At 40.5% G+C, this 21567-nt stretch overlaps 1 protein-coding gene across 2 annotated transcripts in view; it reads left to right on the plus strand.

The window, feature by feature from the left end:
- The first annotated feature begins 2019 nt into the window (after nucleotides 1–2019).
- The window catches only part of PHYHIPL (phytanoyl-CoA 2-hydroxylase interacting protein like), a 160644-nt gene continuing 141096 nt past the window's right edge, over nucleotides 2020–21567 (plus strand). Inside the window, exon 1 of one of the 2 annotated variants that reach the window (XM_075612950.1) lies at nucleotides 2020–2514. In XM_075612950.1, coding sequence (XP_075469065.1) covers nucleotides 2409–2514 — 106 coding nt within the window. In that variant the 5' untranslated portion in view covers nucleotides 2020–2408. Of the gene's footprint in view, nucleotides 2515–15121; nucleotides 15519–21567 lie in introns of those variants that run through there. The other variant, XM_075612951.1, reaches the window with a different exon arrangement.

The raw sequence follows: 21567 nt of genomic DNA on the forward strand, positions 1-21567 counted from the left end.
CATGCGTCAAGTCACACTCTAGTGCGCATGTGTACAAGCATTGATATGGCAGGCATACACTACTGTAGTTTCATTGGGAATTAAAGTTAATTCTGTATAGTACATTACAGTATATTTATCTTCATTATAAACTTTGCCAACCGGGTGGAGATGAGCCAATGTCAGAGGTGTATTGTGCGTACAAGCTGGGTTCACTCATGCAGTCTGCAATATAGTTGACAGTTGATGACAGGTTCCTGCTGAAGCTGGTTATCAGGCGGGGCCAGGTAGCAAGGATTGCGGTTCACCAAGTTTTCAGTGATGGTCGGCCCGTTATTGCAATAGTATTGGTATGCCGGTGTTGGTACATTGCAGGGTCGGAAAGTACGAATCTTAAATGGATTCAACCCGACCTTTCTCATATATATATATATTTAGGCACTGTACCGTGTATACGTTTCACTGGATGTGCACTGAGCTCTGTCTGTGTTTCATGTTCTGTCTCTGGTTTTTAATATATATTGCCATGCTCGATAGCACTCCTCTGTGACACTTATATGCTTATATATATGTTGTGGTTATTTTGGGGGTTCAATATGAGCTTGTAGGTGTCGTATATGTTTTACAATTCTTGTTTAGCTGGTCTTAGCTGATTGGAGGGTGGCAACCTCCTACCTAATTGAAGCTCACCCCCTCCCACATTTAAATGGTTAAAAGCTCACTCCATAGCATCTCCCACTCTCAGGGGAACTTGCTTGCTTGCAGTATGATTGTGACAAATCTAATACAGAGTGCTTTTCCTGGTAATGTACAGGTTAATAAAAGCTTCAATTAGACGTAGAACTATGCAACTAATTTTGACAGATTTATTATAAAACATTATTCCTGGTAATGCACAGGTTATTAAGAATTTATATTAGTGTTAGGGATCCTTGAGATGTGGTCTGCCATGTAGTGGCTCAGGGGCTTACAACACTTTGGCAAAATGTTAAACTAAAAGAACATTTTATTTAATAGATATTTATACATATATATTTAGGCACTGTACCGTGTAAGTTTCACTGGATGTGCACTGAGCTCTGTCTGTGTTTCATGTTCTGTCTCTGGTTTTAAACACACAATGAGTTCATTATTAATCTCATGTATTGTAATTGTGGATCCCATTAGATTTTTTAAAAAAAATTAGTGGATAATTTGTACTGATAATACAAAAAATATATCCCTTTGTGTTGTTGCAATCCAAGGTGTGTAGTCAGCACGATGTTGTCAGTACTATTTAAATACATTGGTTTAAATACTTCAAGGAATGTTTTTTTTTGTGATTGACAAAGTTACATCAAATATGTGAAACTCTTCACTGTTCCTGGGAGTCCTACATTTTAAAAATATGTGCACATTTTTGGGAGGGTAACACAGGCTGCGGACCATGATTGGACAGATGTACAGTAGTCAATATTATTGCACCCATGGGCGTGCTTCCAAGGGTAAAATAGAGCAATAGACCCCCTTTCCTTCTCATGTGCGGACAATTCAAAACAATGGCTGCTTCTCCAGTTGGTGGATTGTTTATATAAGCACGCCAGCGGTTGCAATACTGTTGGCTCCATTAGTACGCTAAAAGGTGCCTGCAATACCTTGCTACTGCATGTTAGAAATACATTTGGGTAGCAGGGCTCCTGTTTGGTCAAAGGTGGTCAATACCTCACCATAAGAAAACGTAATTATGGGAATAGATGATTGGAAAGTACTATGTCCCTAACATATGTTAATATATCCACTACACAATTGTGGACCCTGAAGAAGCCTCCGTGAGCAGTACCTCTTTGGTCTTCTGCACTCAGTCCTTATTTGTCTTGCCTAAACCTCCCCATGGAAACAACGTGACTGCAGCTGCCTCTGTCTGCAGTCATCAGGGGACTGATCTGTGAGAGAAAAGGAGAGGGAGAGAGAGAGGGAGAAGCTCCCTCCAGTGCAGGGCTAAACCTATTACATAAGAGAGGGGATAGAACAACACCCTCCTCCCCCTGCCCTGCGCTTCCCTGCAGCACTGCCATCCCTTTATGAATGAGAGAAGCGGGGATCTGCAGAGAGGGAAGAGTCACATAAGGGATTAGCTCATTTGGACTTGATTTCTCCCACACCCCCATTTCTGTGCTTCTTTTCTACGCGCTGACAGATAAACGTGTGCTTTGGTGAGGCTGCCCCCTCCCTCAGCCCCTGTGACAGCCACCCAGAGAGGCGAGCTGCTTGGACAGCTTCTGCTCCTCCTCCTCCTCCTCTTCTTACTGCCAGAACCCAGGCACTGCAAGGCACCTGCGAGACACAGCTAAGGGAAAGGAGGGGAATATATTCTAGGGTGTAAAAAAAAGAAGAAGAAAAAAAAAAAAAGACAAGAAATCGAGAAAGAGAAAATATATTCCAAGACAGACATGGAGGTACCACGCCTAAGTCAACACATCAACAGCCCGAACAGCCCCTGCGAGGAAATGATCAAGAACCTGAGCTTGGAGTCTATTCAGCTGTGTGAGAGGGACGGTAAGAGCCCTGTAATCCCCTGCTGGTCTGCAAGGCTGCCCACTCACAGCTCCTGTACCCCCATCCGCTCAGAGGTGTAGGGTCCATTGTTACCCCTAGTGTACCTGCAGATTACCAGAGTCCCCATTAAGAACAAAAGATCTCCGTGTGGCTCACCCCTTGTCTGTACGTGTTATAGAGGGCTTGCCAGCTATTGATTCTCCTCTCCCTTGCACGCGGTGGGGTTTGGAAATGATTTGCATTGCAGCATTTCATCTTAAACGATGCAGCGCTGCTCATGAAAAACATGCTTACAAATGGATCTCCCGGGCTCCTGCCTAGAATTGCAATGAGAGCTCCTTGTGTTGCCTTCTGCTAGTTTTTGCTGTCAGACTATTTCAGGCATCAGCTTGCTTTTTTATTGTTACATTTTAGTTGAGTAGGAGTGTTGTGTGAAATGTTGTATGTGCGCAATATATATATATATATATATATATATATATATATATATATATATATATATATATATATATATATATATATATATATATATATATATATATATATATATATATATATATATATATATATATATATATATATATATATATATATATATATATATATATATATATATATATATATATATATATATATATATATATATATATATATATATATATATATATATATATATATATATATATATATATATATATATATATATATATTTAATGGCAATACTTAGCAATTACAGTATGTGTGAAATAGGCGAGGTATATTCTCAAACCCTATAGGAGGTGTGTGGTTGGGTGACGGGAGGTTAGGAGGTAACATTGCATTTTCAGCACCATGGACCGATGAACCTACAGAATTCTGGGCTAGGATTCAAAAACTGCTGAGCATCTGCACTGAATTGGCGACGAATGTGCAAACCAAACCAGCCAAACCCAAATTATTCAACTATTTTATTTGTCATAAAGATAATATTCAGACGTGAAATTAATATGATTTTGTGTTTACCCAGTGATAAAATAATATACAGTACCTGTATTCATAGTGCAACTCTGTATCAAATGATGTGTTTCATTTTAGGGTGCGGAAATGTATGATGTCTGTGGAATTCTAGACACACCTGTATATAGTTGTATTTGCTAGAATATAGTTTGGAGCAATTATTCATAAGGAAAATATAGAAAGATCAATTAGACAATTAAACAAATTCATTGTATTACTTTTTTTGTCTTCTATTCTCTAAATTAATTCATTCACATTTTTCATTCTGTATGACGCTGACATAATAACATGCTTACTGTATTTCACATTTTTGTAATGCAGCTAGGGGGATCTGAATGTGTATCTATTTTTTTACTAGAATGCCTTATTACACAGGCACTTACATCATTCATGCTTCAATTCTGTTAACCACTTAACATGTTCATCATAAATAGATATAGTGTATGTAATATTGAAAATCCTTTCAGAAGAAATATATTGGCATGTGCATAAGTTCCCTTTTAGATCTAATGTATTTTCTCAGAAGCTAGACTGTGGCACAGTAATGCAGAAGAAAGCATTGTGCATGCAGAAAAAGCCCTGGGAATCCAAATGTTCTCCAACTGTCACTGGATCACAACAGCTCATGTGAAAACCATTAATGCAGTGCCATTTTTGTTTAGTGGTTCTGGTGAGAAAATAAGGTATATTATAATAGAGAGATATCACACTTTTACCACCATATTTAGACCTAAGTTTAAAAAAATAATAATAATATTGTATGTTGTCAACTTTATTAACTTGTTTGATAAGTGTTTCTATTATTACAAAGCAGAGCACAATTTTTGATGTTCTGGTATCTTTGTCCACTCTGTCCATCACGGGTCCAATGCTTTGGTACAGTAAAATCATCTTCTTTCTAATGAAAATAATTTTCTCATAACTAAATAATTCATGTTTTCCTAAAAATGCTTTCTCAACTGTTTCACAGTTCATGGTTGTAGGCTGCCATGCATACCTATTTTAGGATTGGGTAATACTAATATAAAAAATATTAATTGCTGCCTCTGCCACTGGAGTAATTCATTTCTATGGTTAGCTTTCAACACAATTAGCAACTATGTTTATTTCTTCAATGAATTCTATGGTATTAGATTAATTTATATATATATATATATATATATATATATATATATATATATATATCATATTGACACCAAGCTTTATGGACGTTTGCTGTTTCTATGGCTAGTAGTGCAGAGCTCCCACAAATCACTGGTGGCATTAAATCATTCATCTTTATTGTCACCCTTTTATCTCATTTTTGCTTACAAAATATATATAAGATATATATAGATATGTTCATATCTAATCATTAAAAACTAAATGTAATGACGTACTGTAAATTCAATGACAGCCAAACGCAACCAATAACATTATAACAATAATAAGTGCATCATAACCGCCAATGCAGGGGTCATGGGAATAAATGTAATTGTATGATCTGTGTAATAATATAGGCACAGAAATCCCTGTGCCTGTATTATTGCACAATTAGTTCCACAACAGAGGATGAATGATTGATGATTCAAAGATCAATGCAAAGTTCCATTTTACAACTACAAGATCTAAACTAGGGTAGAAAATGCACAGCGATTGCAAAACCATTGGTCTGCACTATTAGCCCCATTTGTTGGGTATCTATATTCCCACAACCGCAGAGGTCATGTGACTAAAATGAGATAAAAGTTATTTGCTGCAGGCACACAGTATATATATATATATATACATACATACATACATACACATATATACATACATATATACATACATATATACATACATACACACACACACACACACACACACACACACACACACACACACACACACACACACACACACACACATATACACACATATATATATAGTGCTTAAAAGGGTTTTTTAGCTTATAAGGGTTCCATGTAAAAAAGGATTTCAGGCAAAAGGTGCGCTCATTTTGTATGTCATTTCCCAGAATCCCTTGCTGCAGTGAAAGCACTCTATGCTAGGTGATAATGGTGAAAGACATGTGAATGTTCTCACAAGTGATCTTTTTATTTGATGTGTGTGTGTGTGTGTGTGTGTGTGTGTGTGTGTGTGTGTGTGTGTGTGTGTGTGTGTGTGTGTGTGTGTGTGTGTGTGTGTGTGTGTGTGTGTGTGTGTGTGTGTATAAAGATAGCGAACAGGCGCACCAAGAAAAATTAAAATAGTTTATTACAAAACAAATAAATAATGCAGTGAGGGCACATATATATTAAGCAGTGTTTATTTTAGCATGTTAAAAACTGTTGATCCAGCGTTCCTTTACTCTCAATCTTAACATGCATGCTTTATCTAATACTACTTATTTTGCTGACAAATGGACACTTACAAAATATTTTGCTGTACTGAACTTGATCATGAAAACTGAAAGGAAAAAAACCCCATAATATTTGTCAACCTTGTTATAAATTAAAAGCATACTGTATTTCTCTTGGCTGAAAATGCTGATTGAAGTTGTTGACCTCCATTGGGACGAAGACTTATGGTGCTGTAAGATATCTTATGACTCAGAACTACTTAATAAATGTGACCCACAGTCCATAAAAATGATATGCTTCTTCTTAGAAGAGTCACATGTTTTAGAATGAGTTACTTCTGAGCCTGAGATTATTAGATTCTTTAATCTCTTTTAAAATATCATTCAAAGGTGATTCACATACAAAGTTTCTTCATTGAATTGCACTAGTTTATTTCTTTTTTTTGTACCTTTAATGATTCTGTATGTGTTTTACAATGAATTCGTATTTTGTATATTGTACGCTTTGGTAAACAGTGCCACAGAAATAAAGTACATTCCAATGTTCGACTTGATTAAATACCGGATGTATTTTTTTTTTTATATATGAAAGCAAAAGTTTCAACTATGAAGCTGAATTTGGGAAAAGGCCACCCATGGCAAATTTACATTCGTAATTAAGAACATCTGTGGTCACAAAAGCTAATGAATAACCGCATCTCTGATCATTTTTATGTTGCCTGTTTCCCATCAACAGAGCTATGAAATTTGTTCGCATACAGTAAGTATATTACACTGATTGTTGTCTGGTTTAAATTGGCACCACAGATTAAATTGGATTGACAACATATAATTCAGTATATCTTCTGCTATGCAGTGAGAGACATGTGTAGCCAGGTATCCCCTTGGCTACTAATCTGCCCTGCCTAACACATAAGCCCTGGTACCAGTGCAGGCAGTGTTAGGGTTAAATCTATGCCCTGCTGTAGTAAGCAGCTTCTTTGAGTGACAGAGTGACAGAGGGGGTGTCTAGAGGCCTAGGTGCCACCCACACGAGGCTGAGACCTGAAGCCGCGCCCCTGGTAACAGTTGGGAATTGACAGTTGGGATTTGTCAGTTAGTAGTTCTACCCTCTCCTCTCAGGGGAGTGGGTTGTTGTTCTATCCCCTCCCACTGGGAGTGTGAGCTATTACCCCTTACTCCACAAGGGAGTTGAGGAGCAAAGGATAGACCTTTGGGGTCTCAAGCCCTGGGGGTTGAGTCCAGGGACCCTAAGAAGAGTGTTCCTGTTGTATGCTGTGTATGGATGTACAAGAATAAAGACCAGTAGCTGTTTTTATACTCCTGCCTGTGACTGCAGTTTATCAGGGGGAGTGCAAGATGGTTTTCCTGCAGTAACTGCACCCAGCTCTGCTGGGGCCTGCATAAAATGGGGGTGCTGCACCCAGAAAGAGCTGAGAATTGCCTGAAAGCCTGTCCTGTCTTCCCCACTACCATCAGCAGACACACAGCAAACCTGTAAGCCTCACAGGTACAGCACAGCGAGAGTACAGGTAACAGTGACATCTCCCAGAGGGTGGGGGAACACCTGTTACATTTGGAGTCACTACTGAGATTATAATCAGGACAGGCCTTTTGCAGTAATTGAAAGGAGGTACGCTCCTGTTATGTACGGGGAGGGACCAGGTGTAGTGTCTAAGGGGACTCTTGCCCAGCAAGGGACCAACTTCCGCGCCAGTGAAACTTCAGCCTGTGCTGCTCCCTAATATGTTCTAGTTCATGCCATATTGAGAGGTGCTTCAAAACCACCACAGCAAGGCCGTTTTCAGAATACTGAAGTGTAGGGCTTCTGGGGGTGTTTTAGGATCTTGGGGACCCAGAAACTTCGAAGGGGACTATGGCATCACAAGTCCAACCACAAGTAATTCTGTTCACATTATGGCGGGTAGAGTCTGAGGAGAGGCGCTTGACCTCAGGAAGCCTAGGACCTCCATTTGAGGAACTGCAGCGAATACTTAAGTGGTCCCTAGCACAGGGAGCCGAAGTGTGATCTCTCAACTGTCCACATATGTGTAGTGTCCCAGGGGGGAGGTTCTCAAATATTGAGAGGCCAGACCCTTCGTTTTAAAGGAGCTACAGCAATACAGCAAGTGAAAGAGCAGTTCCTGACAAAATCGGGAGGACAGCGTGGGAAGGTTTGCAAAATTGCAAGCTTTCTGTTGCAAAATTGTGCTTGGTTCGGCGTGAAAACAAAGCTCCGCCCAATAAGGACTGCATTTGGCGTGAAAGCAAAGCCACGCCTATCTATAATGTGTCTATAATGTGCCTGTGCTCCTGGATCCACCAGGGGGAGGAGGCAAGTAATATTGTGTCACCACTAGGGCATAGCTGGGCGTGAGCTACCGCACCCTCAGTTGCGCATGGTGAGGCAAGGAGCAGGAACTATCTAACCCTGTTCCCGCTCAACATCTCTACCTGGCTGAATGTATGATCTCACAATATAACCTGCCAGGAGGCTTCCTGCTTGTGAGACTAAAGGGGGAAGACTTCCTACAGAGCATCTGTTCTATCTGTGACTTTCATGGGGGAGAGGTGAGCCTTGAGTCAAGGTGTAAGAGGTGCGGGACTCCCCATCTTAAGCCCAAGGTAGGGCTACCACTCGCACCAGGCCCTACAGAGATGGCAAGGCCTACCTACACCCACACGATGCATGGACTGTGGAATCGGGAGCAGACGCTCCAAGAGAACCGTGTATCTCTGCCCTGCGCGATTCAAGAGAATTACCTAGTGAGATGACGGCCCAGGAGGAAGCAGAGGCACTTCCGCTGGTGCTGCCTACAAGCCACCACCAGCGATGATGAGGTGTCCCAGAATTCTTATGCAGGGGGCATGTCCAACGTTACTTCGGACAAAAGTGAAGGGGGGCGCTCCATCGTGATGCTGCTACCGTGGAGACGTCAACCCCCAAGGGCGAGCAGGAACTGAGTCCAGAATCTGTGACGTCATCGGAGGCGATGGCGCACCCTGAGCGGAGGAGTTTGATGTGCCTGCTCACGGCCGGGAGACCCACGCAGATTCCCAGGACCGTTGAAGAGGTGAGGATGCGTTTCCTTCCAAGGTTCCAGCTGAGGAATCCATCAGAGAGATACCGGTCGGCACTTCTTTCCGCACCGCAGACGTCAACACCCTTCCGGTGCGACCGGATGTGGTCATCACGGAGGCGACCCGTGGGACAGAGGAGGACCTTGATACACCCGCTCCGGTGAGTAAGGCCCCGACTGACTTATTCTTGTAGCGCACCATGACCGAGCCAAGGGCCGAGGATGTAAGGCCCCTACGGATCCTGACCAGCATAAAATGCTGGCTGCAACAGGCCGCGGTAGGCCTAAGGTACTTGTCACCTCTCAACACACTGCTGTGCCACTGTTCTCTGTGTCACTGTGTCTGTTCCACAGACATTGCCATGGACAATCAAAGGGTAATGAAATCTTCCCAGGACTTGAGAAACTGGGCTTGGTTTGGTGATGCTCCTGCTGGGGTGGGATGCAAGAATATGTGATATGTGCTAGAGATGGGTAAGAAAGGTCAGGAACACTCTTTAGGGCAGCTTCCGAGTTTGATGTGTCTATGTGTAATGAAAATGTGGGGAAAGTATTGCCGTGGTGGGACCCCATGTTTCAAGGGTATGTTCATCATATGAACCAGACACAGTTCTTGCTGTTCAGCGGGGATATTGGGGGCGATTCACTAAGCACTGAGCTTATGCGCCCAATTGAGAAATGTGTAATCCCACGAAAAAAATGAAGCCAGACGCGGGATTCACTAAGAAGTGAAGCGCATTTGGTTAGGTGCGGGCAAAAACAGACTCGATCGCGCAAGCTGTTTTCTTTCCACCCTGCTTAAAATCAGCGCGATAGCTGATTGAAAAAAAAAAGCAACCAGTTAGAGCCGTGCAAGGAGACGCTGCGTCTCCATGCTCGGCTCTTAAAGGCGATCGTGCATTAAGAATACTGATTTTGATCATAGTGTACATGAGCAGGGTGTCTCCTGAGCTGAACCGCATTGGTTTCAGGTCCGAGGCCCCCCTACTTCATGAGATACATGGGGTGCCGGTACACCCCTGCAGGATTGAAATCCCCCGGTCACGTGACGCAGGAGCTTTAAAAGCACAGGGGATACCGGCACCCCATAACGGGGCCTGTATCTCATGAAGTAGGGGGTCTCTGAGGCTGAAATCAAAGTGGTTCAGCTCAGGAGACCCTCTGCTCATGTACACTACGATCAAAACACACATATCAATAAAAAATAATTAATTACAGTAGCGGCTATCCACTATGGTAATGAAGCTGCATTAGTGTAATTTGTATTAATAGTGTGCGGGAGCAGGGGGTCTCCCAAGATGAACCGCATTGATTTCAGCCTCGGGGACCCCTGCTTCCTGAGTTACAGGCCCAGATATGGGGTGCCGGTATCTCCTTCATTATTTAAATGTCCCGGGTCATGTGATGTGGACGCTTTAAAATGGTGGCGACACTGTCATCCGATGCCCCATACTGGGGGCCTGTAACTCGGGAATCTGGGGGTCCCTGAGCCAGAAATCAAAGCGGTTCAGCTCAGGAGACCCCCTGCTCCTGCACACTATTAAAAAAAATACATTAAAGCAGCTTCATTACCTTAGCTGCTAGCCGCTAAGGCAATTAAGGGGTTGAGGCCAAATAGCAGGTTTATTGGTGGCAATTGCAATATGTACTAGGCACCCATAACATACATTACATTTATTTTGTTATTTTTTTTAAAGCATAGGAATGTTACTATAGGCTAGCGGGGGCTCTCGAGTGGTCCCCGTGGGTGTCCGGGGGTTCCCGCTAGCCTGCGGTACCAATCCTGTGCTTTAAAAAAAAAACGGGAAATAAATATAACCCCTCCCCCTAACACATACAGTACAGTACTGGGCAAAATTACTATTATCCAGATATGGACAATAGTGCATTTGCCCATTTAAAATACAACATTAAGCTGCAGAAATAAAATAAATAAAACTTGCACTCACCCCTGCCAGGCTGCCACGATGAAGGCCGTCCTCATCCTCATCACCGTCCATGTCCTCCGTCGCCACAACTAATACAGTACAATCAAAAATACAATCAAATGTCCCCAAATCCCTTAATCACCTTAGCGGTTGGTAACCGCTATAATAATTAAAGGGTTAACCCACCCTCTCCCACTACCCACCCAGGAGGCCTAACCACCCTCCGCAGGCAACTACCCCCACCCTTCACCCATTTATTGGTACAGTGGGTACATCATGCTCATATAATATGGGAATGATTTACCACTATAGCAAGAAATGGTGAAGGAATAAAAAAACAGGCCCAAATAAAAACAACATTACATTGCAAAAATAACACATTACTAATACCAATCAAACAATTGAATGGCACAGTGGGTACATCATGCCCATATAATATGGGCACGATTTAACACTATGCCAGTCAATGCTAAACCTAAACAAATCAATCACAAACAAGAACCAATGCATTCAAAACAATCTCAAACTAAAGACAAATAAAGAAGTAAACCGAACAAAATTACCACCAATCAATTAATACAATCCAAAATAAAGACCAGAATAAACAATTAAAACACCAAAACAAAACCATGAATAAATAAAATAAACTTCTAAATAAACTGCATCATTCAAACTCAAAAGAAAAAAAAAAAAAACATTTTAAAGCAAACACCAATCAAAAGCCAGAAATAAACTATTTAAAACAGAAAAAAATGTCTGAACACTACATCAATTTGCAATATGAATAGCATAAAAATGTTGAATCAAAGAAGCAATATACATTTAAAATACATACAAGCAAGCATTTGCCAAAACAACCATTGCTTCTTACTGTATGTATGTATGTATGTATGTATGTATGTATGTATGTATGTATGTATGTATGTATGTATGTATGTATAGCCCTAAAGGGCCATACATAAATACATTTGGAATGAATGTGTAATAGAAAAAATGGCAATCACAAAAAAATACAATTAAAAAAAAAACAGTAAATGAAAAAAAACATATATTCAGTATTTTTTCTTAACTTTAGATGTCTTCATCCTCCAATTCCCGTGGTCACCGCAAGCTCCCGAACCAATCCACGATCCCAAACAGCAACGGGGCGCAGGTTAAAAAAAATCCAAAGTCCTTTTCTTCTTTCTTTATCTTTATCTGTAAGTTGTAATCCAATTTTGGGGTCTTTCGGAATCTTCTGGGGTCTTCTTCTTCATCACGCCCTTGTATTCCTATTGGAGGAGGAGGTCCACCTTCCTCGGCTTCTTGCCGTCAAATTAGGCTGCACAGGCTTTTTTAGGCCTGTGACGTTACATTTGAATGCAAATGGTTCACACGCCACTGATTGGCTGTGAAAATCCTGTGGGGTTTTTTTGTGACGTCATGTGACAGTGTTTTTTGGGAGAGGATGTAACGTCATCCAAAGGGAGTCACATGGTCTACAACAACTAATCAGATTGGGGATATAGTTCCCACAATCTGATTGGCTTCAGTACCATGTGACGTCAGCCATGTTACTTTTAGTGACGTTATGCTAAACGGAAAGGAAGCACAGCCATTCTGATTGGCTAGCTTCACTTCCTTTACATGACTTCACCAAAAAAAAAAAAACACATGGTTTTCACAGCCAATTAGAGGCGTGAGAACAATTTGCACTCAAATGTGACGTAACAGGCCTATAAAAGCCTGTGCAGCCTCATTTGAGAGCAAGAAGCCGAGGGAAGATCTCCTCCAATAGGAATACAAGAAGGGCGTGCCGGAAGAAGAAGAAGAAGATACAGATGAAGAAGATAGAAGACCCCCGAAGTACACAGAAGACCCCGAAAGACCCCAAAATTGGATTACAATTTACAGATGAAGAAAAAGAAAGTAGAGGACTTTCGATTTTTTTTACCTGTGGCCCGTTGCTGTTTAGGATCGTGGATTGGTTCGAGACCTTGCGGTGACCACGGGAATCGGAGGGTGAAGACATCTAAAGGTAAGGAAAAATATTGAATGCATGTTATTTTTCATTTACAGGTTTGTTTTATTGTATTTTTTTTTGTGATTGCATTTTTTTTTTACACATTCATTCCAAATGTATTTATGTATGGTCCTTTAGGGCTATACATACATACATACATACAGTAAGAAGCAATGGTTGTTTTGGCAAATGCTTGCTTTTATGTATTTTAAATGTATATTGCTTCTTTGATTTTAAATTTGTATGCTATTTATATTGCATGTTTAAGTAGTGTTCAGGCATTTTTTTCTGTTGCTTTAAATAGTTTATTTCTGGCTTTTGATTGGTGTTTGCTTTTTAATGTTGGATTCTTTTTTGACTTGATTTTGAATGATATTCATTGTTTTGTTTTAGTGTTTTAATTGTTTATTATGGTCTTTATTTTGGATTTGATTAATTGATTGGTGGTAATTTTGTTCGGTTTACTTTACTTTATTTGTTTTTAGTTTAAGATTGTTTTGAATGCATTGGATCTTGTTTTTGATTGTTTATTTTTATGTTGACCATTGACTGGCATAGTGTGAAATCATGCCCATATTATATGGGCATGATGTACCCACTTTACCAATGAATGGGTGAAGGGTGGGGATAATTGCCTGGGGAGTGTGTTTAGGCCTCCTGGTGGGTAGTGGGAGTGGGTGGGTTAACCCCTTACTTACTATAGCGGTTACTAACCGCTAAGGTGATTAAGGGATTAGGGGACATTATATTGTATTTTTTATTGTACTGTATTGTTTGTGGACATGGACGGTGGTGATGAGAATGTGGACGGCCTTCTTTGTGGCAGCCTGGCAGGGGTGAGTGAAAGATTTATTTACTTTATTTCTGCTTGTTAATGTTTTATTTTAAATGGGCAAATGCACTATTATCCATATCTGGATAATAGTAATTTTGATCATTATTATATTGTATGTGTTAGGGAGCGGAGGGGAGAGGGTTGTATTTATTTGAAAGTATTGGCTGTTGTGTTTTTTTGGGCAGAGGATTGGTACCGCAGGCCAACGGGGACCCCGGACTCCCGCGGGGATCACCCGTGGGCCTCGGACTTACGCGGGAATCACCCGTGGGCCCCAGACTCCCGCCGGGATCACCCAGTGACACCAGCTGGCCTGTTGTATTAATTGTGTGGCGAAAAAAATGTAAACAATGATTTTCTTCATGGCTCAATTTCATTTGTGCCAGCGTTTAGCTAGTGCAAAAATCTGGCGTGCTTTTAAAGTACGATTCACTTATCACTGCTTAGTGAATCGCGCTGACTGGCAAAAAATGGCGCGTTTGCCGTTTTTTGTCTGATCGGATGTATTTTTATCCCTGGCTTAAAAAAATGCCTTTTACGGCCGATAAAGTACTGTTATCACTGCATAGTGAATCGTGAAGCAGGAAGAAAAGGTCTTAAAAGGCATTTATCGTACTTAAAAGCAGTTATCACTGCTTAGTGAATTGCCCCCATTGTGGATCATTGGTGGGAGGAAGGAGAGTTCTCTGCAGATGGAACAGCAGAGGCTCTCAGACGAAGAGATAGAGAAATTAAACTAGGGTTGATACAACGAACCGGTTTAACAATAACCTATCAATAACAGTCCTCTCATAAACCACTATTCTGGGTGCTCCCGGGCAAGGCTTGTGGCAAGAAATTAACCAAAATCAACTGGGCAGACAGATTAATGGTGCAGAGGTACCGTCAGTCCCATGGGTATTATTACCCCTATGTCTCTGAGCCCATAATGAGGGATGTATAGGCCAACAGAGAGGAGTGGTTGAGGGATGCAGTCCTAGACTACCTAGCCTCCAGGTGTGGTATCTCTACGTACTACAAAGATGAAAAAGTATGTAATCTCATCCGAGTATGGAGGGTGGGGAGAAACATCTACATGGACCGGGTGGAACGTATCTCTGAACGGGTTCCGAAGAGAGTGTATTCCGTTACTGTTCACAACGGGGAGGGCAGATAACTGTAGTTAAGAAACCTGACCCAAAGCATTATTATTATTATTAAAGAGGGTATGGATTCTCCATGTTATGAGAGGAATCCAGACTTACCTCATTGGTTCAAATGTTATGCCATAAATTGTTATGTATTGTTTCCACGTTATCCAATGGTCTAAGGCCTACGTGCCGCCCACATGGGGCTGAGACCTGAAGCCCCGCCCCTGGTAACAGTTGGAAGTGCGCAGTTGGGAATTGACAGTTGGGAGTTGTCAGTTAGTAGTTCTACCCTCTCCTCTCAGGGGAGTGGGTTGCTCTATCCCCTCCTGCAGGGGAGTGTGAGCTTTTACCCCTTACTCAACCAGGGAGTAGGTGAGCAAAGGATAGACCTTTGGGGTCACAAGCCCTGGGGGTTGAGTCCAGGGACCCTAAGAAGAGTGTACCTTTTGTATGCTGTGTACTGATGTACAAGAATAAAGACCAGTTGCTGTTTTTATACTCCTGCCTGTGACTGCAGTTTATCAGGGGGAGTGCAAGATGGTTTTCCTGCAGAAACTGCACCCAGCTCTGCTGGGGCCTGCTGGAAATGGAGGTGCTGCACCCAGAAAGAGCAGAGAATTGCATGAAAGCCTGTCCTGTCTTCCCCACTACCATCGGTGGACACTCAGCAATCCTGTAAGCCTCACAGGTACAGCGCAGTGAGAGTACAGGTAACAGTGACATTTCCCAGAGGGTGGGGGAACACCTGTTACACATGGTTATTCATTATCCTCTTTCTAATAACCTTAGGTTAGAGTATAGTGATTATTCCCAACCTTTGGAACAGTACATGAGACATTCCTAATGCTGCTTCAACTTTTAACATAGAACGGTCATGGTAAAATCCACTGACTGATTGACCTGTAATTACTCTTACAGTTTCCTAAACAGATTATATACACTTTTCCTAGGAATGAATTGGGGGTATAGGAAGTTTGTTAGTAAGTTTTGACTTGATATTTAACTATTAGGGTGCAATTTAACTTAGCGTTTCTTTAAAACATATTTGTATACTTTAATTTATCATATATCCAAATCTCTCATTAGTTGGTAAAGTAGCAATCGAGATTGAACTGTATGTGTGTATGTATATCTTTATTTATATAGTGCCGTCCAGGTACACAGCGCGTCACAGCAGTCAAACGCGTGACATAATATTATGACACATAGTGGGAATAAGTGCTTCAGAAATGAAAGTAACAGTAGTAAAGGGAGTCCCTGCTCGAAGAGCTTACAATGTACAGTAAGTGGTAAGTGGGGAGAACTCAGAGACAGTAGGAGGATTTATGGTAAGTGCGTCTGTAAGAGGCCAGTGCATATGAGGTGTACAGTATCAGCCAGCGGAGATACCCATATGCTTTGTTAAAGAGGTGTGTTTTATGAAAGGTCCTAAAGGTGGAGAGAGAGGGTGCCAGTCAGATAATGAGGGGAAGGACATTCCAGAGGTGAGAGGAAGTGAGAGAGGTTTTAGGTCGGAGAGGGCTTTAGATACAAAAGGGGTAGAGAGAAGACATCCTTGAGCAGGTGTTTAGCGAGAAATTAGGGCTGAGATTTAAGGAGGGGCAGAAGAGTGTATACAATAGCTTTAAAAGTGAGGAGAAGAGTTTTGTAAGTGATACAGAGTTTAATAGGATGCTAGGAGAGGGATTTCATCAGGAGAGACGCTGAGACAGAGTGATTCTAGCAGCAGCATTTAGGATAGATTATAGAGGAGACAGGTGAGAGGCAGGAAGGCCGGACAGCAGGAGGTTACAGTAGTCGAGACGTGGAGAGAATGAGGGACTGTGTTAGAGTTTAGCTGTAGAGGGAGTAACAAAGGAGGGAGAGGGAGTCGTGGGAGGTATGATACCTTTTATTGGACCAACAGGTAGTTGAAATATTACAAGGTGTCGAACCTCTCAGGGTCCGTCATTGGATATGGTAGAAATACAGAAACACAATATTATATGCAGTGTATGTAAGAGGGATATCTGGTTACAATGGAGGTACAGTAGACAAGAAGTGTGAAATAAGATGAGAAAAAGTTAGCCTGATGTGAAAATGAACCGTAGATACATACTGTACTGTAGAAGGCTACTGTCTTTTGAAATGTAAAGGCAGCATCTACATTAAGGTGATGTGAGGGTGAGTGTGTGGGACAAGACAGTGAATGTGAAAAAAGATCTATCAAATAAAAACAACTTTAACTATCGTATGTCTGGTGATGTATATAAAGAATGTTGACAGGAAATAGAGGAAATGTGCATATGTACACACATGCACGTGTGTGTGTGCGCGTGTGCGCGCGTGCGTGCGTGCATGTGTATACTTAGTTAAGTTATGGTGAGTAAAAAAAGTGACAAAAACCCTCCACAGCAAAGTATATAGCAAATAGAAATATAACTGTATGCTCATTTGCATATCTTAGGCAGGTCTGCAACCCCGCCTTTCACCATTATCACCCAGCATACAGTGCTTCCACTGCAGCAAGGGATTCTGGGAAATAACATGCAAATGAGCACACAGTGACACTTTTTGCTTCAAACCCATTTAGAGAACCATGTTTAAAATGGTTTTGAAGCAATAAGTGACACTGTGTGCTCATTTGCATGTCACTTTCCCTTTCCCTTTTCCCATTTATATATAGCCAGAACCCACCTACTTTTTATTTAGGGATATTTTACTTCAAGCGCTGTAAATATTTATCACTGTTTTGTCGTCATCTAAATTTTTTTTATTTTGGCCAATGTATTGGCTTTTATTAGTATATGTTACCCTACTATGTGGGGAGCATTCACTACAGGTCACTTGTACCTACCATTATCTTTACGTACATACATCTTGGCTATTTAGTCAAACGGTAATATATACGTTTAGACAGAGTGCAGCAAACAGGAATCTTGGGACGATTTCTTTATCGTCCTATTTTGGTTTTATTTGAGTAATAGGTTTTTCCTGTATGCACCAGTCTATATTATTGGATAATTGAATAGGTGAACGGTGAGGTCTAAACTGTTGTGTTAACGCTTATTCAGTCAAGTATAGAGCCCGCTAAGTCTACATTGACCATTTGAGTCGTATTCATATTCTGGCATCATATGACATTTTTATTTGCAAATTTGCATATTCGTAATATTTTTTAAAGTGGCGTATTGAGCATTTCTTCACTTTTTCTAGTCTTGCGTATAAAGTAACAGATAACCAGCGTTATTTTCTGTATACTCATTTTGAAGGTTCCTGTAATTGTATCTAAATGTAAGGGGTCTGCCCTCTGCTTGTACTGCATAAGATCACAGTCTAGGGGGAAGGAATGGAGTGGCGACAATGTGTAAGGATGAATATAAAGGGGGCTCAGGAGGTACTGTGGTAACTCAACATGAGCAAAGAACCCGTGGGGATCTGTTTTATCCAAGCATTAAATTCCCCATGCTTTTGTAAAAGGAAAAAGTAGAATATGTCAGACTAGCGCTGGTCAGCCTTCCTTACGGCAGTGATCGTTTCTGCATCTCAATGTGTGATGGGTAAGAGAAGGAAGGGTCGGGAGCCATGTTGGTCCTTTCTTCCATGTGCTAAAATGTTTAACGATAAGGTGTTTAGAGGGGGGCGAGGTCACATTGTTAAGGATGGATGGCAATTTTAAAATATATATTGCTATAATGCAATCTAAACAACAACTGTCATTTCTTTTCCACGTTACCAAATATTGGGACATTGTACAGATCAACCCCCTTATAACGTTGTGATTGGGGGTCCAAAGAATCACATCATGCTATAATTGGATCGCGTTAGAAATAATGTACAATTGTATGCATTGTACAATAACGTATTTAAGATACTAATAATCATCATGTTGTAAAGTATTCATAAGTACGAAAATTGGGAGCCACGCTTGCATCGCGCTATAAGCGGATTCGCGTTGTAACGGATCGCGTCATAACGGGGTTGAGCTGTATTACCACACAGGCAACTACCAATTATGGTACAAAATTCACAGATACATTGTGGGAAAATACTTCATCATATGACATAAAATCTTAGCCCTTTCCCTAATATATTACTGTATTTTGCTGAACTTTTTTTCCCAGATTTGGGTTAATGAATGATTTATTTTGAACAACCTCACCTACCTGCCTCACATTACCTTTCCAAGATACTACAATAGCCAAAAAAAGTTAGGAGCTGCTTCGTTTTATAAAGAATCTATTTTGTGTGCAAGAAAAGTCAAATACTTCTTTACAGAAGAAAAGCAAACAACAAAAAAGGCCTGATTACTACATCACGTAACACCTACATCAGTGGTGTGGAAATTCTAACATGTGCCTTGTACATTGGTCTAGCAAATATAAAGTTATAATTCTACCTAGTAGCTGCAGAGTAAGGCCTTGCAAAGCCAAAGATCAAAATACAAAGTAGCTAATAAAATAGAGGTATATAGATAAATACATTTTTCAGCACTCTAGCATAGGGAATATCTTTCTTCAACTTAAGTGGTAAAACATTGTTTTCAATTAAAGCAAGTGGCAGGACATGGCTATATTAATATAATCCATTGTATTACACATAAATAATGTAAATTGCATTAGTGTTATTTATAGACACTTGATAAAGAGAGTAACCCTAGTCTTTAGATTTCGGGCTTCTGGATGATTTGATAACTTTCATAAAAATATCTGTCATACTAATTTACATTTCGCTCAGCTATTTCTAATTACACAATTAGTATTTGCTTGCCACCTTTAATAATGTTGCACGGAAAACATTTGTCACCAAAGGAACAACCTAATCAGTTTGAACTGACACTTACGTTTTCTTCTGAAAACATTGTGTAGATCAGATGTTTTGCGAGGAGCTTAGCCATCCAATACCATTGTCCATTGTTTTCTGTAATGTGTAGCTTGAATACACCCTATAAGTACATCCCCATGTCTTCCACCAGTCCTTAAACTTTCTGCGTTCCCCTCATTGAGACGTATCATAAAGGGGTTAAGATGCGGATAAGGATTCTTTGTAGTGACATGCAAATAAATACTCCTAGGCATTTAACTTTTACATTCCTATCTATTTATCCGCATGGCGAAAACCAAGGGAATCAAATATCAATTGTGTAATTAAATCGGTTCTGAATGAGATACTTTGAACTTGCTTCTCTTAGCATCAATATATGACAGAAATATGAATCCGTTCTGGTTGCTTTAGCAGCTTTTGTGCCCATTTGTAAATAGGAGGTGTGTCAGTAGGAGAAATCAAGATTTTTGCAACTCACATACTCCTGTTTTGCTTCAAATTAATCCACCAGGATATCGTAATCTGTGGGAATTTGTTCAAATGTACCGTATGAAATATAAATGCAGTACAGTGTATACACAATCATAACAAGAATAATGTGCTTGTGTATGCCGCCTTATTACTTAAAAGAAATGTCTGCTGTATATTGTGTCAGTATATAGTTTCTTCATTCATTTTCAGTAAGTATTTTAGCTGCCAGGAGGTCCCCAGAGCTGAAATTAACTCAGCTCCTGATACCCCTGATTATCGGCTAATAAATTATCAGCTCCTGATACCCCTGATTTCCGATCTCGACGCAGAAGTGATGGAGGTCCAGTGGCACGCTGGTGCTACCAGACCCTCAGCACTGAGAAGGTTAAGGAAGCAAGTTATATAGTTAACATAAAAGTATTTGTGCAAACTAACAGGAATTGCACCTTTAAAAGTAATATAATATCAAATACATTATGCCACATAAAACCTTAATGCCATGCACAGAAAATACATATGTTGCTTTTACAAATGATCAAATGTTGTCATTAATGAAGGCGTAGCAACTTAATTTTAGCCTAAAGCTTTTACTGTATGCATTTTACTGTAATTTTTTGTCATCAATCTTCCTTGCCTTGTCAAAGTAAGATTAGCAAGCCTCAAAACATTTCTCATGGTTGTATTAAATCATTTAAAAACTTGCAATTGTTGGCATCAAAATGAGGTACACATGCAGTGGTGACTGTGACTTTGCAAATGTTGCAGTCAAGAAATGCACCACTGTCACAGCATATATTTGAGCTCTACTTCTCACTGCTCACACCTGTAGACCCCTTTCCCTGGAGTTTTTTTTTTTAAACAGACCACTTTCACTTCCTAGTTGGCAGTTCAATGTGTTTTGTGCACAGAAAGGACTACACCTGGGATCCTGGGAGATATGCCAATAGCCGTATTAGCTGCAGGAGTAAGCAGTAGAGCTCAAAAGTATGCTGTGACAGTAGTGCTACAGTACCAAGCAGCTGATTTAGCTCACACTGCTAGAGCTGCTGCCTAGAATAGCAGAGGTTGTGGGTTCTGATCCTGTTGGGTCTGTCACTTTGGTGGGAGGTTTGAAGGTAAATATACTCTACTGATTGGTACTCTGATTGGGGAAGGAAGGGAGAGAGACCAATCTCTCCAAAAACCTATATTTCAGGGTTTGGACAAAACAGATTTTTTTTTTAATCCGCAAGTGGATTTAATATCAAATTCAATGGCACATTTCACAAAATCCATCTGGAACGGATCTGATGGCAAATTAGGATACATTTGCCTGAATATTTTAGTGCCCAATCCGCCTTCGGATTGTATTTTGGTATATGCGGAAAATCCACGGATCAGATTTGATAATTTCACCCCTACTTAATACTATAATACTAATAATGAAAATCAGTCTAAAAATCTAAAATAAATAATATTAGGCATGACATTGGTTTCTTATTATAT

The sequence above is a fragment of the Ascaphus truei genome, chromosome 8 (assembly GCF_040206685.1).
Source record: "Ascaphus truei isolate aAscTru1 chromosome 8, aAscTru1.hap1, whole genome shotgun sequence".
Classification (NCBI taxonomy): Eukaryota; Metazoa; Chordata; class Amphibia; order Anura; family Ascaphidae; genus Ascaphus; species Ascaphus truei.